General features: G+C 38.3%; 1 protein-coding gene across 5 annotated transcripts in view; it reads left to right on the forward strand.

Annotated features, from left to right (window-relative positions):
• numb (numb homolog) overlaps window positions 1-24,936 on the forward strand; it is a 62,356-nt gene that overhangs the window by 13,327 nt on the left and 24,093 nt on the right. For 3 of the 5 annotated variants that reach the window (XM_012967832.3, XM_012967830.3, XM_012967831.3), the window contains exons 2-4: window positions 6,944-7,124; window positions 19,513-19,565; window positions 24,166-24,312. In XM_012967832.3, coding sequence (XP_012823286.1) covers window positions 24,187-24,312 — 126 coding nt within the window. In that variant the 5' untranslated portion in view covers window positions 6,944-7,124; window positions 19,513-19,565; window positions 24,166-24,186. 5 annotated transcript variants of the gene reach the window in all.

Below are 24,936 nucleotides of genomic sequence, written 5' to 3' on the forward strand. Positions count from 1 at the left end.
ATTGCCCCATGTTTCTTTGCCCATAAAGTGATAGCAGATCCGGATAAGGGATCTTTCTGTAACTTAGATCTGATTTGGTTGCTATGGGAAACATCACACACTAATAAATATGCCCCATATTCATTGTTATAAAAAAAAACAAAAAACCCCCCTATTTTTCTGACCAAAAATCACCAAGAATAAGAAGAGCCCAGCCACAAAGTAAACACCTCAGGTGAGAGATAGTAAGCCGCAGCACATAGGTCTGTCCTGAAAAGAGCCCACAAGCAGTGTGGTGACCAGAGAAAATGAGTAAAATATAAATTACAGCATACTGTTTATTTGTGAATGTCATAGAACAAGCAAAATGCTTATTTATAATATTATTTTAGGTTATCATTGATTTATCATCTACCTTTCTGAGCAGAGAAGACATGTAGACTAGTGGAATCTGTTGGCAAGTTAGGGTAATGACGTGTTAAGTTTTTGTGCAGGTTCGCAGGCACAAAACTGCAGTGTAAAACTGTCTAAAACTGCAAATTTCTAAGAAATCACTAAAATAGAAAATTAACATTAAATAAAAATTGCTCAGAGGAATACCCTGTGTAATGCTAAATAAACGATTTTGTGGATTTCATTTAATATTGGAATGTTTAAAGTCTAAATTAGCTTTTTGTTTATGCCAGTGGTGTTGGTTTGCTCTTACTTTTCAACATTATAGTGCCATATTAGCAGTATTACTCTGTGAGCCGTCTGTTTACTTTGCATTTCAGCAGAGATGTACTGGTGCCGTAGACTACCTGCCGCAAGCTCAAAGTTCACAAAGCCAGCATTTCATTGCCCTTTGGGCTGTTTAGCCTCTTGTTACTTATCTGAAAGGGGAAGTCTAACTAGAAATGAACTTTTCGATCATTTATCTTTGCCTTGATTTTCTCTAGCTTAACATTTTAAGCATCTATCAGGCTGTGTAAATCAGTGACAGTGTTGCTGAAAAGTAGATTAATAATGAGGCGGCTACTATATAATTATTCTGTTGTCTATTTTTGTACTGAATATTAATACTTCATTTTTTATTCTGCAATTATTATAATATTAATAAAAATGATTGTATGTTTACTTATGTAGAATCCTTCCTGATATTCATATTCCTATTCAAAAACACGTTCTCTCTTGCTTTATGGTGGGAACTCTAGATTATTGTAAAGTTATTGTAAAATCTTTAACAGATTTTGCTGTCGATGTGGTGGCCAAAGTCATGGTGAAACGATTGTTGGCTTCTTGAGCCAGTAACTGATCTCTGTTGTAGCTATTGATATTGACAGCCTACATACACCTATGTGGTCCTCAGCTGGCATGGTTTTATAATTAGTCTAAAGGATATCCAAACAAAACCTGATCTGAAATCCCAGAGTTGGTCAAAAAATGAATACATTTGTCTTTTTATGGGTTAGGGTGTGTTTTTAACAATTTTTGCTCCTTTATTTTGGTTTATTTTAACAAAACTTTTAAAATGGTTTTGATTGATAGATATAGGCTAATCAGGGGTTTAGTTCATGTAGATTGAAGTTTGTTTGTGTAACATTTAAATATGTATACCCTGTAAAGCTAAGAAAACAGATTTAGGCTGTAACTCTTTAAAATTTGGGTTGTATTAGTGTTTGATATCTGTTTCCCTTACTTGAAGGGGAGATCTGTGTCTCCTTTAGCAATAAAGGTGGCCATACACGGGCTGATTGTAGCTGCCAATATCTGTCCCTTGGACCGGTTCAGCTGCTTATCGGCCTGTGTAGGGACAGGAACGACAGGCATACCTGACCGATATCTGGCCTGAAATTGGGCAGATATCGATCGGGTAGGTTAAAAGATTTAGTCGGATCAGGGACTGCATTGGCTGGTTGATGCTGTCCCTGAACCGACTGCGCCCATTGCTGCCGTTATCATTTGATCGTTTGGCCCTGACAATAGAATAGCTCTGGCTTAGGTAGAAGAAATGTTTATAATATAACTATGTAATATCTAATTCTGTAATGTGAAAGAAAATAACACAGTGCCAGTTACCCTGGGAAATAAAATAAATTTATAGAGAAATCTCACTAAGGGTAATAGCAGTCGAGGAGATTTGTCACCCGCAAGAATTCTGCACTACCCGTGGGAGAGAAATCTTCTGAAAATACCTTAGGCTGATGCCACACCAGGCGTAGGGCTGATTTTTTCGGCAAGCGGAAAAACGCTTGCCGAAAATTCAGCCCTACGCCTGCTACTTGTGCCTGCACCCGAATGAATGGGATACGCTCGGGTGAAGGCACAAGTAGCCGATATACGCATGAAAACGCGAGAGAATGCAAAGTCTCGCGTTTTCATGCGTATATCGGCTACTTGTGCCTTCACCCGAGCGTATCCCATTCATTCGGGTGCAGGCACAAGTAGCAGGCGTAGGGCTGAATTTTCGGCAAGCGTTTTTCCGCTTGCCGAAAAAATCAGCCCTACGCCTGGTGTGGCATCAGCCTTAGCATTGGTGTCAATGTGAATCCCTGGCAGTAAAACTAAAGAATTGTGTAACCACTGGAGATGCAGGAGATTTCTGGCTGTTGCACAATTTAATTGTTTTACTGCCGACAAGTCACACTTACACGCAAAGTATTTTTTGAAATTTGTCACTCATGGGTAACACCCTAAGAGAGAAGTCAGACGCGGCGATTAGTCGCCACAATTTTTAAAAATCCAATTGCAGCAACTAATCGCAAAGACAAGAACAATAGCAGTTTGTTCCTCACTGCAAATTTCCATTAGAGTGACTTGGTGCTGCTGTGCTCAAATTTTTGAAAACCACAGCAGCTAATTGCCCCGTCTGTCTTTGCCTTAAAAGTGGTCATATATTGGTGGATATCTTAAAACTGCCCAAAATATAGATGCCCAGTATTTTATCTGCCATTGCTTTTCATGGTAGGAACAAATTTGATCTAGTATGTGAGCGTAACTACCGGAAATTCTAAGCAGTAGTAGATAGGAAGCCTTGTTTTCTTGGCATGAGCAGCAATAATACATGAGTTTATAATTATTTTGTTTTTTTTCTCTTGCGTGCAGTGTTTTCAGATATCATTTTAGTTATTTTTAATAAATGTAAGTGTTGAAATGCAGTTTGTTTAATGTGGTTACTGACTTTAATTTATGAAACACGGTATAATACTTCAAATCGTCTTGGCTGTATAATTCATCTCTAGTAGGCTAATAAAATAGATGTTGGAAAAAAAATTGGTGTGTTGCCATCTTCTCTGTCTGTAGGGAGGTTAAGTGGGTTGCAAGCAGTAACACGACCTCGGCCGCATCACCTGATGTGACAAGCAGCCAGGCTACATTTGTACACAATGGCAGATTTCTGGGATATAATGTTTCTTTATAAATAGGGACTATATTGTGTTTCATTGCTCTGTTTTCCTCACTAACTGACAGACATAAATGCTTAAATTAATAACTTGGTTTTTCATAGACATGTTCCTTGATACTGCTTCTTTATTATTTTAAATCATTTCTCGTTTCTCGTCACAGCATTTATAACCTGCTGGTGCTGACCTGTGAGGATTTTAATTTTCCAAAACCTTCATTAGCCTTTGCTAAAGCCCCCTTTTTAGTGTCAAAATTTCCCTACAGGAAGCCAGCATGGAGGCTGGGCACTTAGGGTTCTACATAGGCATAGCTCACCCACATTTGTAAAAACTCCTGTTTAGACAGACAGTCCCAGCACTGGGAGATTTTGAGCTGCAGCCTGACACTGGGGTCATTGATTATCACTGGGCAATGAGTAATTGTTTTTTTTTCCAGCCAGCTGCAGGTAGAAAAATGAATGCAATAATTTTATTGCCATGGGTTACTGCCCCATGGCAAATTTTGCCCAGTGTTAATAAATGACCCCCCCCCCCCCACAGTGCTGCAAAGACTCTTTCTTTTGCAAACCCTGCCAGGTCAAGGGTTGGGGCTCCATGTAGCTGAATTTTTATGATTCGAGTTTTTTTTTTTTTTTTGCACAAAAAAAACCTCAAATTTTGAATAATGTTTCAAAAACTGGAATGTCTGGTATTTATTAGGTGTGAGAAGATTTGTAAACTAGAAAAATTCTAGTTTTTTTATTCAAACAAGTTTTCCTTATTAATAAATAAGCATTCGATTTAGAAAAACAAACTAGAATTCACAAACTCGAAAATTGATAAATAAGCCCTTAGTGGAAGGCCCCTCGAGGTGGATTGTCAGCCTGCATATAAGCATATATGCTTGAGACATCTTCTAATTGTTGGATCCACGGGTGCTGCACACACAACCAATATCAGCCAACTAATGCAAGACTTGGGGGCACATTTACAAAAGCACGAACGCGCCGAGCGTATTTTTGCCGTTTTTTTGGGCGTCCGCTCGACTTTTTCGGACGTTTGCACAAAAAAACCGGAAAGGTTTTACCACTGTTTACAATTGTTCGGTACGAAAATTTTGTAACTTTCGGATCGCCAATACGATATTATTGTGACTAATACGATTTTTTCGTAAGCATTTTCGTGATATTTGCGATCTTCAGAAATTTTCGTTTCCAATCCGATTTTTTCCCATTCGTGATTCGGATTCGTGGATTAGTAAATGTGCCCCTTGGTGTTTCTTGTCAGATATCAATGCTTCCAAGTGCAGGCAAATTTAGAAGATTTTTCAAACATATGGGCCTTAAGAAAAGTAACACTAAAAATTTTTAACTAAAAAATCTATTCTACCCTCCCCCAATAATTACCCTATCCTGAAAACCATTTGTTATTTTGAATGCTTTAGTAGAAAATACCTGTAAAAAACTTGGCTTCCTGTCATTTGAACAAAGGCAATATGGCGATGCTGGGGAAAGTATCGGGGGAAGCGCTCACTATGCGGCGATCGATTGATTGAGCCTAGCCTGACTTCTGTAGAGTCGGGCTAGGCTCGATCAATCGATCGCCGCATAGTTGATGCATCTCCTGATACTTTCCCTGGCATCGCCGTATCACCTTTGTTCAAATGACAGGAAGCTGAGTTTAAGAGGTATTTTCTTCTAAAGCAGTGCTGTCCAACTAGCGGCCCGCGGGCCGCATGCGGCCCGCGACCCCCCTCTGTGTGGCCCCCCACCTGTCTGGCTGCTTTGATGGCTTACCTTTGAGTAAGCTTTAAATGGTATCAGTACTGAGATTAACTGCCCCCCTGCATGGTTCTCACCTCAGATTCAGGCTGTAATCCTCCTGTATTGTTTAAAAATTTAATCCCCTGTGTTTTTCACACCTTTTAATACCTGCATTATTTACCCCCTGCAGTGTTCACACCTCAGGCTCAGGCTGTAATCACCCCCATTGTTCACTTCTTCACACCTCAGACATAGGTACTGTAGGTACCTATGTAGGTACTGCCTGGACTATGCTGCCTGTGTGTATGGCACACACAGGGAGCATAGGGCAGGGAGGGTATGGTACACACAGGCAGGGTAGGGCAGGCAGAGTATGGCACACAGGGAGCATAGGGTAGGCAGAGTATGGCACACACAGTCAGGGTAGGCAGAGTATGGCACACACAGACAGCATAGGAAAGGCAGAGTGCTGCCTGTGTGTGCCATACTCTGCTTGCCCTATGCTGCTTGTGGGAGGTGAACCTGGCAGGGGTTTGTGGGAGTTTGTTAGCAGTTGGAAATAGCCATTAAATGGTCCCTAAGGTGTGTAATTATGTACTGGGGGTTGCTGTGCTAGCCACAGGGGAGGAGGAGGCATATGGAATTTAAGGGTATATCTTAATATGACATAATTCTTTCACATATGAATGATGGTTGATATCCCCACAGTAAGCACCAAGCATTTGGGATTTTGCTGTGCTACCACCATTGTGATAAAATAGGTGTGGTTTGAAGTGGGTGTGGTTTCAAAAAGGGGAGTGGTCAAAACTGGCTTCCATTAGCGGCCCTCCACCATGTATGCTAGAGAAATTCCGGCCCTCGGCACCGCAGAAGTTGGACAGCACTGTTCTAAAGCATTCAAAATAACAAATGGTTTTCTGGATAGGGCAATTATTGGGGGAGGGTAGAATAGATTTTTTAGTTAAAAATTTTTAGTGTTACTTTTCCTTTAAGGGCCGTGACAGTCAGGGAGATTAGGCGCCCGCGACAGATCTCCCTTGTTGCAGGCGACTAATCTCCCCGAAATGCCATCCCACCGGCGAGAATGTAAATCGTGGGTGGGATCACATACCCAACGCTGAAATCGTCAAGGCAACTTCGGCGATTGCAGCGCCACGTATACCATCCCACCGGTGACTTACATTCTCGCCAGTGGGATGGAAAATCGGGGGAAATTAATTTGTCGCGGGCGTCTAATCTCCCTGTGTGCTACAGCCCTAACACAACAACTGTTCAGTATAGAGTGAATAATGAAAAAAGGAGTTTCATGACCATAGAAAAGAACAAGGCTGAAGGCCTAATCTCCTCAAATTTTGCAAAAGTGTACATTAATAGTACACACATTCATTGTGTCATGTGACACAAATGACATCACTAAGCACTGATTATAACTAATGATGTCACTAAGCACCATTTGTAAGGATATAATTTACAGGATATTCATGACTCTTCTGTGTTATTAGTTATAATTGGTGCTTAGTGATGTAATTTTGTTCACATGACTTACTGAAACATGTGTTATTATAATAAAGTTGTTATAATAACTACCAAATATGTATGTAAAATATGAGGCTAATAGAAGGCACCTTGGAGTTTCATGACCTATATAAAAGCACTGAAACTTCAGTCTTGTATCTTTATATGGTCATGGAACTCCTCTGCAATGTATAATGTCCTTATGTTTTACAATAGGGGGTACATTATTCACTATATAAAAGAGTGAAACCATAATATATTTAAAATATCTCTACTTCTCTACTATCTCTTTCTGGTCTAAAAATAGGCTTTATCTTCTTGCAGGTTCCTTGTTGCGCAGCCCAGAGTCAAGACTTTGTACATCAAGTGACATCACTAAAGTAGGAGGGTCTAACTTTCAGGAAGAACAAGCATAAATGCAACAACACAACTAAAATTTTGCACTGAATATAGCAAGCTGTAACTGATAATGGAGTAATCTTCATGTAAAAAAAAAGCTTTTAAGGTGAGTCACCCATATATCCCCATTTAACCCTTTTACTGCCAGCCATTTTGGTCAAAGCGGAACTTGTATTGCCAGACAGTTTTTGAACATTATGCACTGTTTCACTTTAGGGGCCTTTCCTCGGGGGGACTTTTAGTTTACCAAGGAAAACAATATATCGTTTTTTTCAGAACAACCTAAGCTTTCAAAATATGGTAGAATTTTTGTGTAATTCCAATTCTGTAACAAGATATAGGCTTCTAAATGTCTAAAAATGCAAAAAAAATAAAATTTTCCATAATATAATCACACATACTAGAAACAAAAATGATTTTATGCACGAATATACAACTGATTTGGAAAGTCCCATGTCTCCTGAACGTGCCAATAAATATATATAGTTTTATGGAGATTTCTCACTTGTATAGGTCAAAAACTCCCAGCAGTACATTACCAAATTCCCAAAGCACTGCTCCAAAAAAACTGCATACTTTGGATTTCAAGGCCAAAATTCCACTAACAGAAGGTTTATCCCAGAAAATTGTACATTTTTGGAAAGAACAGATTCTGGGGAATACAGAATAGGCACAACTGTCTGTCTACTCCAAACTATCAAGTCGCAATGCTTTCCTAAAGTTATTGGTTTTTATCAAAATTTGTGATTTTTTTTAAAAATCGCTTCAAAGCTTCCAGTCTATAGTATCTTATCTCCTACAGGTCATAAAGTAACCAAATAAAACACCCTAAATATGAATGCCTGGGGTCCACTGAACAGTTTGATGCCCAATATGTATAGGTTTACCTAAGTATGTGGCATGTAGGGGCTCCAATGTGAACATACCCCATATGAACTGTCATTTCTGTCATTTCAGCTTCTGCAAAATCAACACATTTACATCATTATATGTGGGATAAAGCTAGTAAAAAGTATGCTCACCCCAGAAAGTCATATATTTTTGGAAAGTACACATTCCCCCGAATCTAAAATGGGTACCCATGTCTTTCTACTCCAAAGTACCAAGCCGCACAGCTTTTCTAAAGTTAGCAATTTTGATGACATTTCCAAAAATCCCCTCAAAGCTTCCACTTTGCAGCATCTTATCTCCCACATAGTGTTAGGTACCAAGATAAAACACCCTAAATTTGAACGCCAGGGGTCCACTGAACAGTTTGATGCCCAATATGTATAGGTTTACCTAAGTATGTGGCATGTAGGGGCCCCAATGGGAACATACCCCCATATGATCTATCATTTCAGCTCCTGCAAAATCAACACATTTACATCCTTTATGTGGGATAATGCTACAAAAAAAGTACATTCACCCCAGAAAGCCATATATTTTTGGAAAGTACACATCCCCCGAATCTATAATGGGTAAATATTTCTTCTTGCTACAAAGTACCAAGCTGTAAAGCTTTCCTAAGTTTGCAGATTTATATAACATTTCGAAAATCGCATAAAAATGTTGCAATTTGCCGCATTTATCTCTCACAATTTCTTGATAAAGATCAGATAAAGACAAATCACCCCAAAAAGGAACACCAGAGGCCTACTGAACAGTTTGATGTCCAATATGCATAGATATACCAAAGTCTGCGGTATGTACTGAACCCAAAATGAAAATAGCGCATAAGGATTTCTCGCCTGCCAGCTCAGCTTTTGCACACAGAGCCCCCTGTCAGTGTATTATGTGCCAAAACTTCCCCTAACTATACAGTGACCCCCACAAAACCATATATTTTTGGAAAGTACACATTCTGATGAATTCAAAATAGGTAAAGTTATTTTTGTACACCAAAGTTACACCTGGCAAAGCTACGCTAAAAACAGATCAGGAACACTTATACAGGGATAAAATGTGATAAAACCACAAAAATTGTGCAGATCAGTGAAACAACAAAATAAGTTACATGACAGTGTAATTAGTGGCCAGAATATCTGATCCAATAGTTACGCTGTCAAAATAAACAGTTTTTAGGTAAAAGAAAATAAAAACGAAGTGGTAAAATGAAAAAACAAAAAAGCAAAACAAAAAAAAAAACCAAAGTGTTTGTGTATACATGTGTGTACATGTGTAAAAGTTGTGTGATAGTGTGTAAGTGTGTATATGAGTGTAAATAAGTGTATAAAAGTGTGAAAAATGAAAAAAAACAAAAAAAAAAATAAAAAATAAAAAAATGCTAAAATGTGTGCTGTAAGTGTGTGTAAATGTATGTAAGTGTGTATAAATGTATGTAAATGTGTGTCAAAGTGTGTAAATGCAAGAAAAAAAAAAAGTCCTTACCTGTTCCTGAAGACCCGATCGCTCCTTGCTCAGTTGGGCCGGCGCTGGGGGAGAGGGAGGAAGCAGGAAGCAGCAGACGCGATGCGATCGCGTCTGCTGCTTCCTTGAGGGTCCTGCGACCCGATCGATCGCAGGACCCTCATGACAGCCCCCCTGGCACATTGCCCAGGGGGGCTGTCATTGTTAGAAGCTCTCTGCAGCGGCGGCACATGCCGCCATTGCAGAGAGCAGCGCTTAAACGCCAACGACGTATGAGACACGTCGTTGGCGTTTAAGCCCTTTTACTGCCAGCACGTATGAGATACGTGCTTGGCAGTAAAAGAGTTAAATTGATGTCCAGTTGTATAGGAATAAAGGTCTGTAAAATGTTCTTTTTGATGGCGTTATTTGCCCCTGTTGAAGAATTTTTAATAACTTTTGCTGTACATAGCTGCTCCTACTCATGTGTAAATTAGATGAATGGATGAAAAGTTCAGTGCTTACTATATAATATATGCCCATACATGCTGAGATCGCCAATGTGCATGTAAAGAGGGTACCTTTTCCATTTAGAAAATTTGGGCCTGTTATTGTATTTTCCTTTTTCAGCAGTTTACAACAGAATGCTAAAAGAACATAACTTCAGCCAATCAGGCAGCAGCTTGGTCATCATTTCTTACCTTTACTTTTTTTTTTTATCATATTGATATCATTGGTTCCTTTTCCCCTATCCGCTATATCTTGAGGTGTTAGCAGGTGGGATTTTTATATACTTGTTAAAATGTTCTTTTCTCAGATTTTTGTAGACTCCCCCCTTCCAAGTAATTCTTTGATGAGGTTGTTAAAATGTGTGGATGGGCTTTGGTAACAACTGAGGGAGGAAAGGATTTATTGGTGATTGCATGAAGAATACAATTTTTTTCCCTCATATTTTTGTTTTATGCTTACTTCTATGTAGAAATACACTCAGAAATTATAAAGATATCCTTGTATCTTGCAAAGCTCACAAGTTTAAGATTTTTATTTGCATGTTGGTGAATTAAATAGCTTGATCTGTATTATTTTATCTAGTATCCATGTAAGTGTGATCATATGTAAGTTTTGTGACCAGCTGGGATGTGGCTAAATAGTTGGATATTATGCACGTGAATGGCCAGTTACTGACACTGTTTTAGTTCTTTCTTTTTTTTTGGCTGAATTTACTCAAATGTGAAGAAGTAAGCAGCATCTGTGGCTCTTCGCTTCTTCATTTGCCCCATCCATGTATATTGTACAAGGATGTAAATTTTTCTAGTTAAGTAAATAAATGATGCATTCCAGGTACAAGTTTAACATATTAAGAATATGGGTTTCCATATTTATATTTTACCAAACTGTTTATCTTTCCCTATGCATGCATTGTTGTCATTGTCCCCTTATTTTTATAAGCCATTAAGAGCTGCTCCATGAGTGCCATGAGTTATTGTAATTATCCCAACTCCTGCACCCCAGCATGTAGAACATGTTCCTTGTATAAATGGTTGCTGTGGTGATGAGGCCATGAATGGCATTTTCAAATCACTAATTATTTTCTTAGAAGTAGTTTTGGGATTTGCATGCAGTACCTTAAAACTGATTTATATTGAAATACCAGCCATGCCTATCCAGGTCCAGGACTTCATATTTTTTTTTTTGGATATACAGGACCCATTATCCAGAATGCTCGGGACCAAGGGTATTCCGGTTAAGGGGTCTTTTTCGTAATTTGGATCTCCATACCTAAAGTCTACTAAAAAACAATAAAACATTAATTAAACCTAATAGAATTGTTTTTCCTCCAATGAGGAATCCATTATACCCTAGTTGGTATCGAATACAAGATACTGTTTTATTATTACAGAGAAAAAGGAAATACATTTTAAAAATCTGAATTATTTCATTAAAATGGAGTCTATGGGAGAAAGGCTTCCCGTAATTCGGAGCTTTCTGAATACCGGGTTTCCGTATAAGGAATCCCATACCTGTATATATTTTCACACTATTTGTGTATGTGTTTGATCTCCCTCATTGCTTGCCCCATTATAATTTATCATACATGGATGATGAGACCAGGCTAGAGGTTTCTTAAAGTGCTAATAACCCATGGGTCACTCGGGAGGAAATTCAAAAGAGACTTGAACATGTAAAGGTAAACAAAGGTCCAGGACCGGATGGGATTCATCCCAGGGTATTAAATGAGCTGAGTGCTGTGATTGCCAAGCCTTTTCACTTAATGTTTCAGGATTTGTTGAGGTCTGGCATGGTGCCGAGATACTGGCGAATTTTGGTGCCGTTATTTAAAAAAAAACTATAAGCCTGTTAGTCTGACATCAGTAGTAGGAAAACTTTTGGAAGGGGTAATAAGGGATAGGGTACTTGAATACATTGCAGTTCGCAATACTATAAGTTTGTGCCAGCATGGTTTTATGCGTAACAGATCTTTCCAGACTAATTTAGTCGCCTTTTATGAGGAGGTGAGCAGGAACCTTGATGCTGGAATGGCAGTTGATGTCATCTACTTGGACTTTGCTAAAGCGTTTGATACAGTACCTCACAGAAGGTTTATGATCAAACTGAGGAATATTGGCCTAGAACATAATACTTGTAATTGGATAGAGAACTGGCTGAAGGATAGAGTACAAAGAGTGGTGGTAAATGGAACATTTTCTAATTGGACCAGTGTGGTTAGTGGAGTACCGCAGGGGTCAGTCCTTGGTCCTTTGCTTTTTAACTTGTTTATTAATGACCTGAGGTGGGCATAGACAGTACTGTTTCTATTTTTGCTGATGATACTAAATTGTGCAAAACTATAAGTTCCATGCAGGATGCTGCCGCTTTGCAGAGCGATTTTGAAAAAATTGGAAAACTGGGCAGCAAACTGGAAAATGAGGTTGAATGTTGATAAGTGCAAAGTTATGCACTTTGGTAGAAATAATATAAACGCAAACTATCTACTGAATGGTAGTTTGTTGGGGGTATCCTTAATGGAGAAGGATCTAAGGGTTTTTGTAGATAACAAGTTGTCTAATGCCAGGCAGTGTCATTCTGTGGCTACTAAAGCAAATAAAGTGCTGTCTTGTATAAAAAAGGGCATTTACTCAAGGGATGAAAACATAATTTTGCCTCTTTATAGGTCCTTGGTAAGGCCTCACCTTGAGTATGCAGTGCAGTTTTGGGCTCCAGTCCTTAAGAAGGATATTAATGAACTGGAGAGAGTGCAGGGACGTGCAACTAAACTGGTTAAGGGAATGGAGTTTAAGCTATGAGGTTAGACTGTCGAGGTTGGGGTTGTTTTCTCTGGAAAAGAGGCGCTTGCGAGGGGACATGATTACTCTGTACAAGTACATTAGAGGGAATTATAGGCAGATGGGGGGTGTTCTTTATTCCTATAAAAACAATCAGCGCACCAGAGGCCCCCCCCTTTAGATTAGAGGAACGGAGCTTCTATTTGAAGCAGCGTAGGGGGTTTCTCACAGTGAGGGCAGTGAGGTTGGGGAATGCCCCTCCTAGAGATGTGGTAATGGCAGATTCTGTTAATGCCTTTAAGAGGGGCCTGGATGAGTTCTTGAACAATCAGAATATCCAAAGCTATTGTGATACTAATATCTACAGTTAGTATTAGTGGTTGTATATATAGTTTATGTATGTGAGTGTATAGATTGGTAGGTGTGGGTTGTGTGTGCTGGGTTTGCTTGGATGGGTTGAACTTGATGGACTCTGGTCTTTTTTCAACCCTATGTAACTATGTAACCCCCTTATGACACTAAAGTTTATCAAGTTTTATACCATATTCAGTCGTGTGTTGACTCATCTCAGGAAATATAAGTTTTGCATCACTGTATTTGTCTGTGGTTCTTCTTACTGAATCGTTTTTTTTTTTCTAAATACATAAACCACCTTGATGCATTTTTCTAAGAAAATTGGCGGACATGGTTTTTACCCAGGGAAACAATAATTGGTGTTTGCAGGGTTTTTTTCCTTCATTTCTTTTCAAGGGGTAAGTTACTGTTCAAACTTTTATTTCTCCAAAAATAAAGTAATAAGTATACAGTTCCTTTCTGGCTATTTAGTAGTCAAGGCCCAGGTGCAACTGTTACAATTTGCTTCATTAGTTGGTACATTTCTCAGCAGCATCTGTTGAATCTTAGCAGTTATTGTATCAGTTATAACAGCTGCCTTTTATTAAACTCGGGGATTATGTTCAACATGGCCAAAGATTAGAAATATATCACTTGTTCTTGCAAATTACAAGAGACCCCATCACAGGTCTGATACAGGCCTGAGAAGGAAAAATGTAACTTTAAACTTCATTATAAGAAAACTGGTCAAGTTAAAGCTTGAACTGTAAGAAAATAATGGAAATGAAAAAAATTGTTAGGAATGTGAACAACCACTTTTACTTAAAGGGAAACTATCGCAAAAAATTAAAATTTGATATAAGATTCATCATACTGAGACATTATAAATACTATCATTCAAAAATGATGTACTGTGTCTGAAATGATCACATTAATCTTCACTATCTCTCTCACAGCATCTTTCCTCTCATGCAGGAGTTGGGTGTCATATTTTAATTGACAGATATAATATATTTTCTTTTTTGGGGGGGGGGGGGGTCCTTTACTAGCAGAAGTGATAAAGCTAATTCAAACAACTGATTCCATCACAAACAAAATCTAACATATTAAATGACTTTGGCATATATCCTGCATGTAGAGAGACAAGATCTCTAATGATTTTAAAAGTGTAAGCTTTAGTATATCTTTATAAGAAAAGACCTAACTGTCTTGAGAGACAAAAACTGAGAGGGAGCAATAAAGAGGGACTTGATTATTTCAGAAACGGTACAGAATTGTTAATTGTTATATTTAGAAAATTTCTTATTGCAGTTTATTACAGCTGCCCGGGTGCAGGCACTTAGAGCAGATTTTGGCGTGGTCATATTTTGTTAATGCCTTTTTACACATTTATTTGGAGGGAAGCTCTTTTCATGTAAGATTTGTCTTTACTGCCAATAAACATTTAATTATCAGAGTGAGCTTTGCAGAAAGAACTTCTAAATATATATAAGGTTTTAATTGATCTCCCTTTTAAAAAGTGCAGGCATTGCGCCAACCTGCAAACAACTGGAACATTAGAATTATCAACAATTAAATATTAATAGGACCAATTTAAAGCAAAATTAAACAGAAGTATTTCCTTTTTGGAACATAATTTGTACATGAAGGTTGTTTAGGTTTCTTTTAAAACTCTAGAAACAGGATGTTTAACCATTTGGCCTAATATTGGGCTGATGTCTATATTATTAGGTTAATATGCTAGACAGTGTATTGGGGTGGGCAGTATTCTCTTTTCAATGAAATACTGATTAAAAGATTAAAGGGCCAGTTACACCAAGAATTGATGCCCAAAATCAGTTTACACTTAGGGCTACATTCATGAAATCACGAGTTTGAATCCCGAATTAGAAAAATTCAGATTGGATAAGATAATTTCTGCTGATCGCAAATATCACGAAAATGCTTACGAAAAAATCCTATTAGTCACGATAATATCGTAGTGGTGATCCGAAATTTTCATACCAAACGATTGTAAACAGCGGGAAAACCTTTCTGACTTTGATCCTTTAGTGCATGATTTTGGAAACCTCCCATAGCAATCAATGGCACTCTGCAGCTCCAACCTGGCCCAAGGAAAGTCTCCCATAGGGCTCAATGGCACTCTGCAGCTCCAACCTGGCCCAAGGAAAGTCTCCCATAGGGCTCAATGGCACTCTGCAGCTCCAACCTGGCCCAAGGAAAGTCTCCCATAGGGCTCAATGGCACTCTGCAGCTCCAACCCGGCCCAAGGAAAGTCTCCCATAGGGCTCAATGGCACTCTGCAGCTCCAACCTGGCCCAAGGAAAGTCTCCCATAGGGCTCAATGGCACTCTGCAGCTCCAACCCGGCCCAAGGAAAGTCTCCCATAGGGCTCAATGGCACTCTGCAGCTCCAACCCGGCCCAAGGAAAGTCTCCCATAGGGCTCAATGGCACTCTGCAGCTCCAACCTGGCCCAAGGAAAGTCACGATAACGAAGCTTGAATGAATCAAAAATTGGGCGCAGCAATACGATTTTGTCGCAAGGTATGAAAAAGTTGCCGAAAATACGCACGGAGCCTTCGAATGAGCGCTCGGAGCGTTCGTGGATTAATAAATGTCCCCCATAGTGTTGCTTTATTTAGAAATTTTGGTAGCTTTGTTTTTAAGAGTTGTTTACCAGGTGAGCTTTGTTTAAGAAGCAAAAGATAGCAAAATGCTGTAGAACCAATAATTTTGGACTAGCACATTTGCTTCATAGCAGTGACAAACCATGTAGAATTGCTTGCAATTACATCCTGTTGTGTGCAGTTAAGATACCACTGGCAGACAAAAGTGTCTGATAAAAAATGACTTGCATTTTCAGAGAAGCGTTGTGTAGGTGTGCCATAGCTGTTGTTTCTACGCCTACAGCAGCATGAAAACTGATTGTCAGGGTCTGCAGCAGACTGACCCTTATGTGGGGCAGAAACTAAAGTCACTACAACCACTGACTGCTCTGATATTGTTTGGGAAGGCTAGAAAAAAAAAAGCTTTGGATTTAAGACCATACAGGACACCTATACAGGGCCGATGCTTGTCTGTTTCCAAAGTCGAGCATCGGCCCTGGTATAAAAAGATAGTAATTTAATTCACTAGGAGTCGCTTTTACATTTAATTCATATGAATGCAGATGTAAACAGCCTTTGGTCAATGCACTTTTGTTGGTTCTGGTAGACAAAGACAGGTACAGCTCCATTCCTTACTTGTGCATTTCCTTTACGGTCACCTGATGACAGTATATTTAACTATTATGTCTAGAATAGCTATGTGTGCTATTGCTCTAAGATTATGCATCATTTTATTTATTAAAGGAGAATGCAAGTCAAAATGTAAAAAGCATACTGCCCAATAGTCCTCCTATTGTTTAGTAAAAACACCACACTTTTGGCTCACCTAATCAAATATTTACTCAGTCACACTTACTTCACATTTTCTAGAACAGGCAGCCATCTCTAAAAAGGTATTCTCCCTTCCTTTCCCTCCTTGCTTCATACTGCACATGTGTTTCATTCCCTCCCCTCTGCCAGATCCGCTTCTGATTGGCTGGTGGGCATGTGTAGCTCAGAACAGCAGACAGGATCAAGTTAAACACATGCTCAGAGAATAGGAAAGCTGCCGCTGGCAGCCTACAGGAAGGACAGAGAGATTTCAGTGATGTCACTGTAGTCTTCACACTGCTGTAGGCTGCCAGCACCATATCTCAGAGAAGCAAGCAGGGATCTGGGAATTTAGATATGCAGTAAGTACTTAAAAAGAATGCCTTTAGATTAACTTTTAATTTATATTAACCTTTCATTGTCCTTTAAGGTTTCTATATAGTGCCACTATATCCAGCAGCCCTTTACAGACATTATTCATATTAGCTCCTGTGTAGTGCAGCTTACAGTCTAAAAACTCTGTTACATTCACCCAAACTATGGTCAATTTTATCAAGGACCCTGTCTGTGTGGAAGCGGTAACCTGGATGACATTGAACCTAGCACCCCATCACTGTAAGGGGCAGTGCTAAGCACTGTGTTGCCCCTGGCTGTTCTATGCGAATATATCAGCTTTATAATTTGTACAGTAGAATAAAACAAAAGCATATAATATATATACACACACCCATCTTTTCCACAGAAAGCAATAAATTGGTATTAAGGTAAAGGCCCATGGTCATACCTTATTTTATATTATATCATTTCCATTTAAGGGTACAGTAGACATTTAACTTCAATCATGTGTAGGATCTGCAGAATATTTACTGGCTGTGGGAGTAGTTTTGCATGACATACAGTAGTAGATTTTGAAACTGCTGTTTTGTGGAGGAAACACGTATGTTGCAATATATCTTCTGCTTTTTAAGAGCCATTCTTCTATACTGGGCTGATAAATATATGCTGACTATAGAAAAACTACAAATAACATCATAGATTTTATTTTGTATTTATTTAGCAAAAAAAGTAAAAGCAATCAGTTCGAAATGTACGTGAAAGGCAACTATCCCAGGGAAGTGCTTGCAGAATCACTTTCAGGCTGTTTAAATGCAAGTGAGTGGGGGGAGCGGGTACAATATGGGGGCTTTTGCACTACATTTCAGGCTGCTTAAAAAAGGTTCTCTAGTCGCTCCCGAAAGCTATGGAAAAGGACTGTGTTTCAACGTGCACCAATTTGCGTGCATTTATGAACAACTTTGTTTGCTTTTTTGGAATTTGTTTTATAATTTTGTTTACATGATGGTAACTGATTTAATTTTATGTTTCTGCTTCTATTGCTGCAAGGTTTTGGCATAAAACTTTATAGATGCATAAATGGGACTATATTCCATTGTTTGCACAGGGAGTGGTTTTTTAAAGGAATACGGTCATGGGAAACATGTTTTTTTTCAAAATGCAACAGTTATTAGAGATTCTTTAGCAGAATCCTGCATTGAAATCCATTTGTATTATATTATATATTTAATTTTGAAATTTCACATGGGGCTAGCCATATTCTTCATTTCCCAGGGTGCCACAGCCATGTGACCTGTGCTCTGATAAACTTCAGTCACACTTTACTGCTGAGCTGCAAGTCACCCCCCTCCCTTTCCCCCCAATCAGCAGAAGAATGGGAAGGGAGCAAGTTAGTAGGTATCAGAATAGCACTCAATAGTAAGAAATCCAAGTCTGGCTTGGGACTCCTCCAGTTACATGGGAGTAGGAGAAACAATAGGTTATCTGAAAACCATTCTAATGTGTAGCGCTGGCTCCTTCTGAAAGATCAGACTCAGGCAGAATGCACGGAGATGGCTGCCTACACACCAATATTACAACAAAAAAAAATACATTTGTTGGAATATCAAGAATAACATTTTTGCTATATAAACAGTGTAATTTAGAAATAAAAAGTACACCATTAAAATCAAGAGTATACCTTTAAATGACAATCTCTGGCACATCATTTATTATTTTATTTTCAAACCTATCCAATTTATTTCCATAAGGCTGATGTAAGACGTGCAATTGTTTGTCAGTCATTCTCTTAATGACAGTTGATGATTTTATCAGAAAGTCCTGAAAATGGTCATTAAACATGTGCTGTTGTTTATTTTCTTTTTGTCATGGGAAAGCAATTAACTTTTTAGGGAGATGACAGACAAAAACTGACTTTATTTTTCGTATTGTTGCTCAAAAGCCTGTGTCAAAAATCCAAAAAACTATAACAATTCGAACCAAAGAAAGATCTTCCAGGAAAGAGAAGGGACATCTGCCATTGACCTTCTACATGATCTCGCCAAGTTTTAGATGGAGTATTTTCAGATTTGGAATTTTTTGTAGCTTTGACTGTTCAAATTGAATGGGAGGAGGGTGGAGGAAGAGCGATTGTGTGTAGTGCAGGGATGCCTGCATTTTTTTTTTTCTTGGGGGGGGAGGGGGGGGGTTAGGTTGAGCATCTGGCTCCAGACAACATATCTGCTAACATGGCATTCTTATCACTCTTAACTCGGGGTCTGTACTGTGTTACAATGATTGCCTTTAATACAGTAAAAGTTCTTCCACCAATAGAAAATATTTAAAATTATGTGCATAAAGTTTACTCAAGCATTTGTCAGTGCAGGTTTTATAAGTGAGAATTACCTTATTTAAATATTTTACTATTGTACCGGTAGGTAGAAATTGTAACATATTTAAGGACTTTGAAGTAATTTCTCCAGGACATTGGAGAGTTATTTTAGGTGCTTTGTCTACACAGTGAGCAAATGACCTGCCATCAAGGGCACCGCTGCCATGAGGCGGCTTAAAAGCTCCCCTCAGGAGGCACAGCCCATTTGTTGTAAGGGGTGGCAAAAAGCCACTATTAGCGTTTCGGCCCCCCTTCCTTGCACCTCTGATATGTTTGAAAAGGTAAGCTTTAGGTGTGAGGGGGGTGGCATCGACCCTAGAAACGCCCCTGCTTGGGTAAAGGCATTTTAATTTCTTTGTGTTATTGTACATTAGGCCTTATCTTAGTGTTAGCTCTGACCAATTTTTTTTATTTTTTTTTTATTTTAGGAATAAACCAATAGAAGCTTTGAGAACCACTGTAACAGAATACCACTTCCAAGGTAATTAGTACACACTTTTGGTTGTCATTGGGGAAAAAATATGTATTGTGCTTTGTTGTGAATGAGCAATAATAACTGCACCTGTTAAATGTTTGTAAGCTGTAAAGCTGTTTTCATTGCTTAAAGACCAGCCTGGAAAATAGAAGGCATGGAAAACTTGGTACCTGAGTTTTTCAAGTAAGGGGTTTTGCCATAATTTGTTTTTCGGTCAAGTACAACATATTATTTTATTACAGCAAATAATTTCATGGAAGATGACCTTTCTAGATAATTGGTTTGCAGATAAGAGATTCTGTAACTAAAGACTCTCTCTTGACAGACGAGCAAACATGTTTCTGATTTTTAAATCTACACACTGGGCCTAAAGCTGTCTGGTTATTTAACTCCCAGGCCAATGATCAGATTATAATGGAGGCCTATGCAAACCATTAGGAATTGGACTGCATAAACAGGCCAATAAGAAGGCCAATAAGAAGGCTAATAAGATCCTTAACTAATCGGATTTTTTTTTTTTTACCCTTGCCAGATAACTCTAAGGTAGTCCATTCAGAGGGTCAGTAAGCTCCTGGTTTGTATTACCCCATGTATGGCCAGCTTTAGGTGACTGTTGCTCTGGCTCAGTTGCTACATTCCTGGAATCATTGCTTTGTCCACCATAACTATTTTACTGATGTGACCTACAGCTATTTATGTAAAACATTTTTCTATTAACCACAAATACCCACAGGTTTCCTGTACTTATAGAGCAGTGTTCACCAACCCTTTGGATGTTATACGCAGTGGCCTCAAAGCAGATGCTTATTTTTCAATTATGGGCTTGGAGTCATGGTTTTGGTTGCATAAAAACCAGGTCTGTTGCTAAACAGAACCTCCTGTAGGCTGCCAGTCCACATAGCTGCTACCAAATAGCCAATCACAACAATTATGTGGCACCCCTGGGAGCTTTTTTCATGCTTGTGTTGCTCCTCTGCTCATTTTACATTTTAATTTGGCCTGTGGGTAAAGAAGGTTTGGGACTCCTGCTGAAGCGTATTTTGCAGCTACTACTTTTACATGTTGGAGTATTTCTAAGGTCTCTAAAAGGCCCTTAGTCCATGTTACCAGGAACAATAATTGCTACTTCTAATTTTTGCCATCATGCCAGTATATTCGGCAGTGCTGTACAATAAATGGGTGTATATTTTAAAAAACGCAGATTTAACTACAAAGCTAACAATAACTGATACAAGAGGTTTAGAGGGCCCTGCCCAAAAGCGCTTACATTATAACTTCTTGAAATGGATCAGTGATTTTCTGTGCTGGTACTAAAATAATTTTTTTGTAAATTGTCCTTAAACAAGTAGCCCTGTTCTTAAATAATATTAGATAATTGAATAAACTTGCTTGTCTTTAGCAGCCTTGTATCCGTTTCCAGTCATTGAAAATGAACTGCATTATTATTATTTATACATATTGTTTTTTATTTCTATACATTTTTACAAGTTGTTTTTTTTTGTTTTTTTTATTGCACCTTTCCAATGCAAAAACCACAAAATCTGGGTGATATATGAAGTGTAGTGTTTAATGTGACATCTATAAACAATGTATTTATATATGTGATGCAATTAAAAGATGTCAGTAGGGGATGTGGCCTAACTAGCCATAGGGCATGACCTCATATGGGGCTGTAAATTGCTCTCTTCATAGTAGGGATAACTTTCTAGAATTTCTTATGGCCTTCACAAAGAGATACCATATATCAGTGCCTTTGTAGGCTTGTGCTCAGCCTAGTTCTAAAACTGGCTATACACGTTCAGATTTTAGTTTTCTTCGACAAATGTTCGGATATCAGTCAATTGTATGTTAAAATGCAACGATCTAAAACTAACATTCTGACTGAAATTGTAGGATAAAGTACTAAAAATAACAAATCGGAGGATGTTCTGAACATAAAATAGTTGACATGCAACAAAAGTGACGTCCTGAAAAGCATTGTAGATCCCAATGATATCGTCAGATACACAACACATGCACAGATTTTATAGTTATCCAACCAAAATGTTTTAACCTGTCCAACTAAATGACCGATCACCATGTACAAAACCTATCGGGATGATAATTTGGAGTTCACACACATCACAAAACTACACTTTGTACAATTATGTCTGTGCATGTATGGCCAGCTTTAATAATATAAAAAAACAGTGTAGTAGCTGTTATCTGTGGAATGCAATAAAGTAGTCCTAGGGCTTTAAAACACAAATGATAGAGACAAGCCTTGTGTTTAATCAAGATTTAAAGATAAGTATTTAGTTGCAATATAACTATGGCTAATATTTTTCTCCTCAGTGTCTTATCAGATTCCAGCCTTACATAATTTTATTTATTTTTTTGCAACTGTTCTACAATTACTGAAAATAGATGTTCTTCCGCATGTTCTGGCATCTTTGTTGGTTTACTGCCTAAAGGCTATAAAGCTTTTGTATTTCCAAAATTAGTAGTTCAAAGAGCAGTCAGTGTTTTGATATGGAAATTGCATGAAAAAACTAAACCAGTGGAGCAGATAACTGACCCAGTTTATGATCACAAAATGTACAGTATGGACATCAGCAGTGTTGTATATTAAATGTATCCAAGGTCATAGTGCATTAAATTCAGACTGCAATTGTAAGAATTAACCATATAGTTGTTGAAGGTAACAGAAACACCTCTTCGTTAGCAGTGGGATATAACCTTTTTATGGGCTGCCATGAAACCTATGGCGATTTTATACATGCTCCATAACGTTGTAAAGAGCAGCTATGCAGCCATTGGTCTGTAGTATAACAGTAAAGTGCGCTGAGAATCATAAATATGTTGTTAGCTAAATAAACTCTCTTATGTATAAACCCACTTAATATGTAGTGTACTGTTTTTAAAGAACATACCCAGCAGAAAGGTTCAGCAGCCTTATAACAGTAATGATCCAGGCATTCAGAATTGTCCACAGGATTTTGTCTGTGACACTTACATGTTCAGTGTGCTCTAGGCAGCTGTTAAGAAGTTAAGCTTAGGGGTGGTCAATTTGAGTGTTTGTTTTTAATGTACTTGTAGAATGTAACTTTAATTCTAATTTAAATTTTTGCCAAAAATGAAATGAAAGCCTTATGGTTTGCAGTTAGGACCACCCCTCCCTTCATTTACCATGTGCTTTTTTTCTTATTGATATTGTGCTTTAGAGCACACCAGAGCATCCCCAGATAGAGTCCTGCTTCATGTTGGGTACCTGCAAAATACCCACAAAGAAGTCAGGACTCAGATGGAATCTATGATGTCCCCACCATTCGGGTAACCTGCATATACCCGACCCGCTGCAGTGGGGGCCATTTAAAGAATAACAAACTAAATGTTATTTCGGGTGGGTTTGCATGTGAATTAGAAAGCAGGTAAGCGGGTGTGGGTCGGAAGTAGGATAAGTGGGTACTGTTTGGGCACGAGTCTGATAATACCAACTCTTGCAGATCTCTATCTCCTGAGCCCTCCTGCTGGGTCTCATGGGGTGAGGGAGTGTGGGACCTGTTGCAGCCCCCCTGGTAGTTTTCACTGCCCATTTTAATGAAAAAATAACAAAAAACATAGATTTTTTAGATACATTTTGCCTATTGTTTTGAATACAAAATCTATGTTAAATACAAGTGCTCTTAGTTAAACTAATGTTGAAAGTGGGGAATACTTTTGTATAGAAAGCCTTTATAAATATGGAGATCTCTTCTATGACATCCAGAACAGTGAGTCATTCATAAGCCAAAGTCTTCCAGTTGTTAATATAAGCATAAGACCGCAGAACACTTCCAGATCTTCTTGCATAGTTTTGCATTGAGCTAATTCTTCCCTTGGATATGTGGGCTTGGCAAATTCTGCTGAAAAGTTTGTGGTGTCTCAGAACTGTGAGGTACGTTATGGCAATGTTAACAAAGATGTCTGAAAATGAAAATTATATTCTGTGTAATGCATACACAAAGTACCATTTAATACCACTAAGTCAATGGGAGACACATCAAATGACTAGTAATATTTAAGGCACATACACACGCACTCATCCTAAAATAACAAAGGTTTCATTTAGTATTTGGTTACTTTTGAGAAAGCTATCAGAAGTTAAGTGTAAGCTAGTCATCTGATGACACTTCTTGTGGAACTCTTTGTGGGTAACTACCATGCAGTCACTGTTTCTCACTGAAGCTGGTGATTCCCTGAGGTCATGTCCACTGTTAGACATGCAAAATTATATTTAATACTTGATCCACTAAGTATTAAAGAACAAACTTGACCCCCCCCCCCCCCAAAAAAAAAAAAAAAAATATATATATATAGTATTCTACCTCCTTCCTTTCATAGGATCCTAGCTGTACAGGCCTGGCATCACACACCCTTGTTCATCACCAGCTAAGAATATCTGTGTTTTGTTACAGCAGACATTGAAATAGGAATCGCTTTCATTCTGCAGCTTCTGGTTTTTCTGAACAGTTGAATATGAATGGATATAAATTATGTATTTGTGTTTTTGTTTTTTTTAATTTTGATGGTTCTCAATGTAAAGAAATATGTAAGTTTACTTGAGTAACAAATCTCCTCTTCTCAGGCTCTTCTTTTAGAGCTAAAAATGAACAAACTGCGTCAGAGTTTTCGGCGGAAGAAAGATATCTATGTCCCAGAGGCAAGCCGACCCCACCAGTGGCAAACTGACGAAGAATCGGTCAGGAATGGGAAATGTAGCTTTCAAGTTAAGGTAAATGTAGTTACATTTGTATTATCTTAAACTGCAGCTTTTTGATATTTATGATCATATCTCCCTGATGCCAAGACATATAATTGCTTTGAGGAGCTTTAAGTTTCTTGATCATCTACAAAAGGTGCAGGTAAATGTATGGTATCTGAAATCTAAGGTGGTACATGGACTGCAGCTTTAAAGGTATGTGTTTTTATGGAAGCAGTGCAATTCTAGATCCTAGTCAACTTACCGATTAGCAGCACTTTTGCTGGATAAATGAGTTCCTTAAAGTTATGTAAAATTGTCAGTAGGGTAGATGTGGACTTTTACAAACTTGTTTTAAAAAAAAAAAAAAGCTGGGACACTTTGTGAAATGTAGATATAAAGAGAATGGGATGATTTGCAATCCATTTGAACCCTATATTTAATTTTGAATAGTAAAAAGACAATATAGATGTTAAAACTGAGACATTTTATTGTTTTCTAAAAAATATATGCACAGGGCGCAGGTGCAACCAAAGGCTGGAAAAGTTGTGTAGTGCTAAAAGAGCCTCCTAGAGATGTAAGGCATACCAGGTGACAGATTTTAAATCATAACGCCCATATGCATTTGTGATGCACTAAATATAAACAAATACATAG

Source organism: Xenopus tropicalis, chromosome 8 (assembly GCF_000004195.4).
Source record: "Xenopus tropicalis strain Nigerian chromosome 8, UCB_Xtro_10.0, whole genome shotgun sequence".
NCBI lineage: Eukaryota > Metazoa > Chordata > Amphibia > Anura > Pipidae > Xenopus > Xenopus tropicalis.